At 40.5% G+C, this 10,230-nt stretch overlaps 1 protein-coding gene across 1 annotated transcript in view; it reads left to right on the forward strand.

Annotated features, from left to right (window-relative positions):
- Positions 1-7,390: 7,390 nt before the first annotated feature.
- The window catches only part of LOC104495251 (uncharacterized protein KIAA0355-like), a gene marked incomplete at its 3' end in the record, with an annotated part of 17,930 nt that continues 15,090 nt past the window's right edge, over positions 7,391-10,230 (forward strand). The window contains 1 exon segment of the mRNA XM_010138200.1: positions 7,391-8,065. Coding sequence (XP_010136502.1) covers positions 7,571-8,065 — 495 coding nt within the window.

Raw genomic sequence — 10,230 nt, forward strand, 5'->3', positions numbered from 1 at the left:
ATCAGTGGCTGAAAATGGCCATTTTTTGGGAATAGATGTTAACTTACTCTCAAGAGTTTTCTAGAAATTGTCAGCTCTCCATCCCTTCCTTGAAACCATGGCCTTCAGTTCTTCACTCCATTTCCAAGAAAAGTATATTTTTTCCGATGACTGGCTGCAAGTGACTGGCTTTCACTGTGAGCAGGTGTTGCGTCCCAAGCAGTCCTGCAGGTAGTGGCCAGAACCAAAGAATTCTATAGGCACTCTGTTCTGGGAGGAAGCGCTGTGCCTTTTCTACAGAAAGTTTGTGCCGTTCGTGCTCACACTTGCTGTGGTCTCTTGGACCTTTTCTTCATCTTAGCACATTTTACAGCTCTGATGAGGGAGCAAGAGAGGCTTGTGGCTGACGTTAAGTGCACCCTTTTGGGTTTGGGAGATGAGAGATGGAGTCTTGAGTCTCCTCTGGCTGACAATCACATTGCATGGGCATTTCTCGTGCTGTGGGCAAATGCTTTTTTAGGCTACTATATCCAAAGAACATTATTTTTTCTTCTGCACACACAGTTCCCTTTCAAAAGGGAACTGGTCCTGCTTTCAAAATAGATAACATAAGTACCTATTGCCAAGGGAGGATTGAAACAGTGATCCTGATCTGACACAGGCATCTATTTTTGACATTCAGGGAGGCACCCAAGTCTGAAAGAAGGTCTGATTTAACACATTCCTTTCACCAGCTTTTCCTTGCTGTCATATCTCATTGTGGAGAATTGAGGTAGTGCTATTCGGTGTGTTACATTTTGTTTAAAGTAAAACATTTAAGAAGTCGCCTGATGTACTGTAGGCTCTGCTCTGGAAGAATCCAGCTCAGTATACTGACAGCTCTGATTCAGAGATACCCCCCTTCCATGTATATTTTATAGGAAGCGTAGTTACACAGTTCAGGGCTATGGATTCTTTTCTGGAGGGTTAAGGCCTGGAAGCAAGGTGGTGTGGTGCTGAGCAGCCAAGACCCTCAGCCCTTGCCTAGCTCCAGCAATTTGGTGTTCTTCAGCCTTTTCCAGTTCTCTGTTTCCAAGTGGTTTTCACAACAGTCTTTGGTGATTTGGTGGTTTTGGGGTTTTTTTGGGGGGGAGGGGAGGGAGGACAAGAGAGGGGGAGCAGGGCATTGGGGTATCTTTTCCTTTGCTTGTCATTTAGGGCATCTAGCATAGATATACCTCTAGAGGATTCTTCAGGATAAGTGCAAAGACACAAATTGGCACAGTTGATAGCTTTGTTTTTACGGAGGGTCACTTTTGAAGGGAAAGAAACTCTAGACAATGACATAATTAGTTTAGAGACTGTCTATAAATATTAGGTAAATATTTAATCAGTGAAATTGTTCTTTGAGTTACTAAAATCAGGTTGCTGGAGCCTTCCACTTAGTAATCTCCATGCTTCTGTTTGTAATTGTTTCACTGGTAAATGAGATCTGTTTCTATACTAATAAGTGGGTCTGTTTAGATTTTTATAGATTTCAATGGGATACTCAAGTTGATGATTCTGGTTAGACTTCATAGTCCTCGTAGAGTATGTCCTGTGAGCTATGATCCCCAACTGGTGGGAGGGAAGATGTTGAATCAGTTTTAACTCTTTGGCCATTGATACCTGTCTAACCCTGGAGTAGCGAGAGCATCTGGTGAGCTGGTATTTGGAAGGGGAGACCCTGGAAGGAGGATGTTTCCAAAAGGAGCTTCCTGTGCTCACTAAGGATTGGCTTGCCTACTTTTTGTGTTTTGGTTTGTTTTGTTCATCCAACTGTTCTGGGCAAGCAGCCAAAAAGGAATCTTAATAAGCAATTCACGAGCTAACAAGAATTAAAATGATATTGGTATAATAAGATATTTCTCTCTCTTCCCCTTTCACCCCATGTCCTCCTCTTATAGGAGATTTTTACAACTTGGATGAAAAAAACAAACAAACAAAACCCCAAACCAAACCCCAGAAAACATACAGGAGCTGGCTGGGTCTTGCAGAGGCTGCAGCCCACCCTGTTAGAAAGGCTATCAGCCTTGAGAAGTGAGGTTGGTTTCCCTTTCTGGCTTTGTAGGCTAAGTACGGGCACCTTACCAAAAGCAGCTGGGGTTTGGTGATGCGCGTTGCCTGCCAAAAGGCTGAACCACCAGGACGTGCGTCCTCTCCTGCTGGGCTGTGTCATGTGCCTGCATCCTGACAGCTGCATGAAGCTAGTCGTGAGAAACTGTAAGCCTCGTTTGCCCTCACGGTGAAGATAACTATACTTGTCAACCCCTATAAAAGCATTTGCAGGCTTTAAGTGTTTCTGATGTGTTGGTAAGAAATGACAGGTGAAAAATAACTGAGTTGATGTCAGAGATTAATGCATATTTTCTGCCAGTCAGCATTACTTGGAGATGGCTGTTCTTGTTGACTGTAAAGTTTAATCGTCAAAGCATAGTTACAGCTTTTCTATTATTTTGAAAGGTTTGATGTCCAATACAATATTTAGAAATGAAAACAAATTTTAGAAGTCCCCATAGTTTATTCTATTCATTTTCTCTTTATGGATGGATTGAATATATTCTACAGTGTCATTCTTATGGCAATTTTAATATTAATAGATGTGGTGTATTAATTCAGAGTGTTGGAGATATTGTAGTTGAAGTCAAAAATTGGTTATGAGATTTGTTACTGGAATTCTAATGTTCTTTTTATTGATTGATATGTGGATTCCAATTTCTTGTATTTTTGCATGGATATGTTTTGTAAATGCTAAACACACCATAGCTGTAGAGTGATCCATCTTTAGTTTGGGATGGTGTAAAATTAATCACCTCCCAGTTAAAAATCTGTAGAAAAACTACTACAAAAGTAGTTGGGACTACTTGACTGTTTTTCTTAAGCTGTTCTTTATGAGGATCCAGAAAAGTTTATTTGGAGGAAAGAGTTTCCACCACCTGTATTCTTACTTACAATTTGTAGTCTGACTAAAAGGAGAAGGACGAAATAACCTCTTGCACCTCTCATGGCCTGTGGCTCTTCCCTCTAGGTGAAGATTTGGTATGGTTCATTTGTGCCTCGGGCAGTCCGGTACCTCTACTTTACAAGGCCCTTATCTGGGACTAGCTCCGTTTCTCCTCTTTAAGTACTGTGTGTGTGCTCTTGTGTAGACTACTGGTTTGAAACCTCTTTGTAGTTGGGTGTCTCAGTGCTGCCTTCTCCAGAGCCCCTTGCTGTTGTCTCTTCCGTCCTTGCCATCATTGTCTTGCCCTTGCCAGTGTGGCGCTCAAGGTGAGCAAAGCAGCAGAGCCTGTCTTGTGATACACATGGCTTTGGGTCAGAGTTGGGTGTTGTTCCCAGCCGGGGGTCCCTGCTCTAGGCTGGGTTTCCTCGGCCACAACGTTTGTAGTTGCGTTGCAATGTGCTGATACACAAATTGATGTTGCTTGGGGCTTGGCCAGTAACTTTTTCAGTTCCGAGCCAGCTAGTGGTGGGGACAGTGGATGACTGGTATTCATGAAATAACATACGGGTTTCTCCTACTATTGAGCTAGTTTTTCGGATGTCAGCATTTGGACTTCCAGTGGCCTGTCGAGGTGATGTATACCTTAGTGACAGTAGAACTTGAAGATGGAATGATGCCTTTTGTAGTGGAGTCATTTTTGGATTTGCATAAGTTTTGTGTAACTAAATGTAAGAGGGAATTGGTGTGTTTTTGACAGGAGGCCCTTGGCTCTAGCAGCTTCCTGGCCTTTTGGCCCTGCGGTAGGCTTTGTTCAGACTTTCTCCTGGTTTGTATTTTCGACTGATAATATGCTGTTCTTGTATGACTGGAATCAAACACTTTGATCTCCCCCCCATATGGCAAGAGTTAGGTTGGCATGAAGTTGTTATAGTTGCAGTATGAAGTCCCCACTTTTAGACCATGCACCAAGAGGAGGGGGACTGCAGCTTTGGGGAAGGGAGGGGAAAGCGTGGGAACATTCTCTGCTTCACTTCTTCAGGAAAAGATGCAAAAGGAAGAATGTTTATTTTGTACGTGGCATGTTGGAGATCCCATTATAGAAAGTGTAAGACACATAGCATTACCCACATACCTCATGTTGAGAACTAGCGCTTTCGGCTCCCTAAATAAGTGTCTCCTTAGATGCTGACGATATAAGCTGTCCTCTTTAACTTCTGTGTTGGGCTTACTACAAGGGAATACTGAAGTTGAAGAATTGAATAAGTACCTGCAGGTTTGACTATGAAATTGTCTAGAAGTAAAACAAAATGATTTATCATGTTTGTTTATAACCGTAGAAAACATAAAAAGATTTTTTTTTTTCTATTAATTGCATTGATGTTCTTTTAGGGTGCAGCAGTTTTATGTATTGGCTAAATATCAGGCTGTTTCAAATGATCAGAGTCTTAATTTGATCCTGAAAGGCTCAGTGTGTAATCAGAACTGCCAAATTGTAGTGCATCTCTAATATGCTTGTCTGATTCGGTGCTGTATAGCTTGAAAACCCCTTCTTAGCTTTTTCCACTTCTGGCACTAGTGAACATTTGGATGTTTCATGATCATTTCTTAAGTTCCTCTGCAATGTGAAATTCACGTCTGCTTAGGGAAAATAATCACCAAGTTACTTATACAAAGCATATAAATTGACTAACCCTTTTGTTCCATCTAAATTCATATGCAACCACAAAAAGCAGTTTAATCATGCTTTCCACTGTAAGGCACCGTGGCTTGTAAAGCAAGGAGAAAAATGTTGTCAGCTGTTCTTAATGGGTTTATCGCATTTTGACACATTCGGTGTGACTGCTGGGAGAAGTATAAAGTAGTTAGAAAAGAAAGTAATCAGTGTTTTATCTGTTCATCATGTTTTAAAAAGTGGGAATGTGAAAGAATACTTGCTCTAGATCTCAGAAGCAGAACCATGTGCAGCAGCAACTTCCTGCAAAACTTGTGTGTCTGTTGTTTTAGTGGATGTGAGAGAATCCGGCTCTATATGTTGTTTTGTCCTGTGATGTCTCGCCTGCTTTATCTGTGGGATTCTTGTGTTGTGTGTATGTATCAAAACGCATTATGTGAATGAACTGATAACCTGTTTCTTCAGAAGGGTGGAAATAAGAAATTTGGACTGAAGATAAAAATCTTTACTCCCCAACTATTTTGACAGTGTTAATACCGTTTTCATATCTCAAATGTAATAGCTAAAGGAACATTTTGTTGTTGAATGAAAGGGCTCCTTCCCATGTCTGGATTATTTTTGTTTTTAAAGTGCTTAGGGAAAAAGCCTCTGTTATGAATTACTGTTTGATATTAGCCTTGTATGTCGCAATTACTGCAGTAAGGATAAGGATGTCCTTATTTGATCAAATCAAGTTATGTGCCTGTGTAGGAGAGGGAGAGAGTGGCCTGAATAGCTAGGACCAGATAAACCGATTGAACAAATTGCGTTTCTCTACATTGTGCTTTCCTTCTGATAACGTCCTGATATTGTTAATCAGTGCCTTCTGGAGTCTCAAGAAATAGAACGTTTCTCTTTGCAAGCGAGTTACACTGTAGAAAGTTACCTGTTCAGGCCGCCAGGATGGGTTTTTCCCACCATAACCTAGCTGGTGGGATGAGAGCTAATTAGGTCAGTGCAGCCCTGACTTCGGCACAGGAGAAACAAAGATGATTGAGGTGGGATTAATTAACAAGCTATAAATTTATAGTATATGGGGGAAAAAAAATCTTGTCTCACACACACGCTTATAAATATGTGTGTTTATATAAAATGTGTATATAAAAATATGTAAATGAGCTCCTAGGATAACTGTGACCATTGTATGGATATATGACTCCAACCTGTAAACATGATCATGGGATGCCAAGCCCTGTCCAGTTAAGAGCTGTGTTTGGCTAAGGGTAAGGGCTTAAAAAATCTTCGTGCCCTTTTCCAGAAGCTTCAGTTCCACCAGCCTGGCCTTGAATGTCTCCTGCTGCAAACCAACCCTTTCTCATTGCTCAGGGTCTGTTCACCTTCTTACAAATGCCTTGAAGTAAGCGCTCTTGGCTCTCCAGCTGCACCAGAGTTTGCTGGTAGTAGCAGGGCAGTACTAGTATTTACTTCCTACTTTCATATCTGGTGGGGGTGTTGTTTAGGCCAACCTGTTAGGCAGTCCTGCCTTGTGTAATATGTTGCATATGATGGATTCTGTCAATCATGCTGGAATGGGATGTGTACGTTATATTTTTCTAATCTCGGTTAAGATATGGACAGATTTGTCGGTTGTTGTACTGAAAAAAAAATTAAGGATCTGCATCTGTTGATTTAGTAAATTATTAAAATGAATGGGAGTCTCAGACTTCTGCAATAAATTATGATGCATGAAAAAAGGTTTCATTGACTTAATTCTTGAATTATTTAAAAAGGATGAGGTTAGAAAATGTGATTAATTCCCCCTGCGTTCTGCTTTAATAGCCTTCTACTGTTCTTAACTGTATAAGGATTGCACTGGGGATTAAAGATAGTCTTAAGTTTGACAGTCTAGGATGGGAGAATTAATAAGAAAATATTCAGCAGTGTTGAGTTTAGTAACAGGATAACACCAACTTGTAACTGCCTTTTAAACTGTCAGTGCAACTCTCCCCTCCTTTTGATCCTGGGTATTGTTGGTGATGTATGCCTAGAGAAGTACACCGGGACACTGCAGGAGTTAATCTTAAACCTTCTCATTGTTCCATAGTATCTTAAACTGTTTTTTTCCCTTTCACAGGAAATGACCTAGAGGCCTTACAACTACATTTGTGCATTTTTGTTCAGAGCCTACAACTGAGGGCAAATGCAGTCTGGAAGCACCACTTCTTAATGTTATAACGGAAACAACTACCTCAACAAACAAGGAAAGGGGAAGAAGGCTTGCAATAATAAACCCTCTAATTTTTAATAGCTTATACTTGCAAAGTCTTCTGTAATCAGAGTCCAGATTTTTTTTGTTCCCTCCAGTATTAAGAAGAGACACTACAAATAAACTAATTTGGCAGACCGGATCTGTCAAGACATTTGAAGATATTTGATCTGCTGACATAAGGATTTGCTTTTTCAAGGAAGGAGCCTCTGCACTGTTTTTGTAATCGCTGTTGATCGGTGGTTTGCTCCACTTTTCCTGATATTACTAACGGGGAAATTGTGTTAAGATATTGCTTCTAAAACTATTATTTGCATTGATAAAAATAACTTTTGTAGACTTAACAGCAAGTGACAATAACATGCTCACGAAGAAATTGTAGGCGGTAACTGCTCTGCTCCAGCGTTGCTTTTATGTATGCGGAGTGGAATATCAAACAAGAGACAGAGCATTATTAAGATACTTGGGCTCGCTTTTTGAGTACAGTTTATAACTGCAGCAGGCCTGCACCGAACACTGAAAATACGAAGTCAGCGAATCTGCTGCCTTTCTCACTGCTGATACAGATTATACAGACGCTTGCCTTTTTGAAATGCCTTTTGTGGAACCGATGTACACAGTCCTCCACTGTTACTGTACATAACTCTATATTTGAGGAAGGAATTTGACAAGTGATTGTTGATTCAAGAAATCTTTGGACAAGCATTCACTTATGTATTGCTGTAGTGCACAAGAAAGCAAAATGGACTATAAGCGGCGCTTTTTGCTTGGCGGGTCCAAGCAAAAAGTGCAGCAACACCAGCAGTATCAAATGCCTGAGCTAGGCAGGACCCTGAGCGCACCGCTGGCATCGACAACCCCAGCATCCCCTTTGGTCTCCTCAGCTGCTGCAGGCAGCTGCAACCACCCTGTGTCCCACACTACTCCGATCGCAGACATCCAGCAGGGAATCTCCAAATACCTGGATGCACTCAACGTGTTTTGCCGTACGAGCACTTTCCTTACAGACCTTTTCAGCGGCGTATTTAGGAACTCGCACTATTCTAAGGCAGCTATGCAACTGAAAGACGTGCAGGAACATGTCATGGAAGCAGCAAGTCGACTCACAGCAGCAATAAAACCAGAAATAGCAAAAATGCTGATGGAACTGAGTGCAGGAGCTGCAAACTTTAAAGATCAGAAAGAGTTCAGCCTACAGGACATTGAGGTAAGCTACCTTGGGGATCCTGTTTTGCATGTGAATTTGTATCATAACTTTGTAATTGGACTTATCTTCAAAATAACTTCTACACCAAAAGCTCACTATGCCTTGCTTTGTGCTTCTGGGCAATGCTGCTAAGAAGAGAAACTTCATTTCTTAAGTTTTCTTCTGGAAAGTATTAAGTCACGTGCAGTGCCTAACTTCCGACTTAGTTGAATTAGGTACTTAGTACATATTTTGGTATAAGAACTTACACTCTATTAATTTCATGAAATAAGAAAGATGAGATAGGGAATACAGTTTAATTCTATGTCATTCTAAATGGTAGTCTTCTGTATGATTTAAATGTACAGCCAGCAATCCAACAACCTCTTTCTCCTTTGGGGAAACCTTGCTTAGATTAAAAATAGTAATAACGCAAACAAAAAAAAAACCTCAACACCCTGCCCCCCCCAACGAATTAAGTTGTAGACAATTTTCTGGTTTATGTTAGCGACTATTTCTAATGTTACTAAGCCATCATACTCTAAATTAGCCTATACTTCCACAGCATTATCCGTTCTGAAGGGAAACCCGAACTCTTGGGGGTGGTGTATTGTCATCAGTGTTTGTGTAAAACTGCATATTAGGTGACTAGTGATCCAGATTTGTGTAAAATAATGTTTTACCACTCTTCTTGAGCTCGTGTGTTTAAAAGATTTGTACTGTAAAGTATTTCATGACTTCTCTATAATTTCTATATGCTGGAAGTGAGTCCCCAGCAGTCAGAATTCAGAAGTTTTGAGGTTAAGAGAGCATCCCCAACTCTCATCATGCCGGGCTGGGTATTTCTGGGTATTTCTCCTTTAGTAAACGTCTTAATTATGTAACAAGCAGTGTTAAGTGATAGTCACATACCAATCCCTGGTGTTCTAAGTGGTTTCTTGTGATTTGACATACTTCTTTCCAGCAGTCTTTGCAAAGTAGTTCCTACAGAATTCCATCTCGAGTGGAAAATTATTTTTTAATTCTGTTGTTTTTGATTTAAATTTCTGGTAACTTTGTAAGGATGATTGTTATACATACATGCTCGTCAAGCATTATCTACTTTCTATAAATGGACAACTCGGGGATGAAGTAGATAAGTAGAATGGTATTAGTAGTACATAATTGTAGTGAGAAATCTGACCAACAGTTTCGGTGTTGTATACTTAGTATAGAATGAATTTAAGATGGATTATATATTTGGAATAAATGTCTTCTGTAGGCTGGTGTTTTTGAAGACAACCTAATATCACTAAGTTTAGCTAAGGCTGTAGGAAAAAAAACACCTTTCTTTAAAAAAAAAAAATTAGAAATCAGTGTGAGTTTATGTAATTAAAGACCGTGATAATACCTGTGCTGAAAGAGTTTAATTTAAAAAAAAAAAAAAGGCAGAAACGAACAGAGCTCTACCTGTCTTCTAAGCTTTTTTTTCATGGACTTTGAAACTCTGTCTTGCAAAATGTTGGCAACTGTCTGTACACTGCTTCTATAACCTAGTCAAGCAGTTCTAGGTGCTAATTCATAGGCTGCCCCACACGCTGTGTGGCGAGAGTGCTGCTTCAGCAGAGAGTGGAGTTCACGAGCAAAAGCAAAGCATTGTTTCATAAGCTGTCTGCATGTTCTGCCAGCTTAAAGCAAAGGTAGAGAAACTTGCTTTGGTCCCTGCTTTACCTGTGTAGCCCCGACCCTCGTTCCTGAGCTCCTGCGTACCTGAGTGCTCCCTTCACCAGGCAGCTCTATGGTAGGAACAAATGTCAAGAGAGTGAAGCAAAACAGCTGGATCGCTTGGTCTTCTTTTTAAGCATATCTTGTGGAAATTAACTACTTTGTCATCGTACTTCCCTTACACCTTGTCTTAATTAAAACTGCATCTTACATATAGCTTTAAAAAATTCAATATGCAGGATTTATAGGAACCTGTGTGTAAGGAGACAAGTACTGTGTTCTGCTTTTGCTTAAGAACTGGCAAAACTGAAGTATTTGATGCTGACTCACATATGGACAGGCTAGTTGGATGGTTGTGCCCAGGAAGCAGTTATCAGTTGCTTACTGTTTAAATGGACTTTGGCAGGTCAGAGGCTGTTAAAGAGAATATATTTAAGTTTGTAGGTGATCTGAAAGCCCATGACATTCCAGGTACGCTCTTC

The sequence above is a fragment of the Buceros rhinoceros genome, unplaced genomic scaffold, assembly GCF_000710305.1.
Source record: "Buceros rhinoceros silvestris isolate BGI_N320 unplaced genomic scaffold, ASM71030v1 scaffold29686, whole genome shotgun sequence".
NCBI classification, from domain to species: Eukaryota; Metazoa; Chordata; class Aves; order Bucerotiformes; family Bucerotidae; genus Buceros; species Buceros rhinoceros.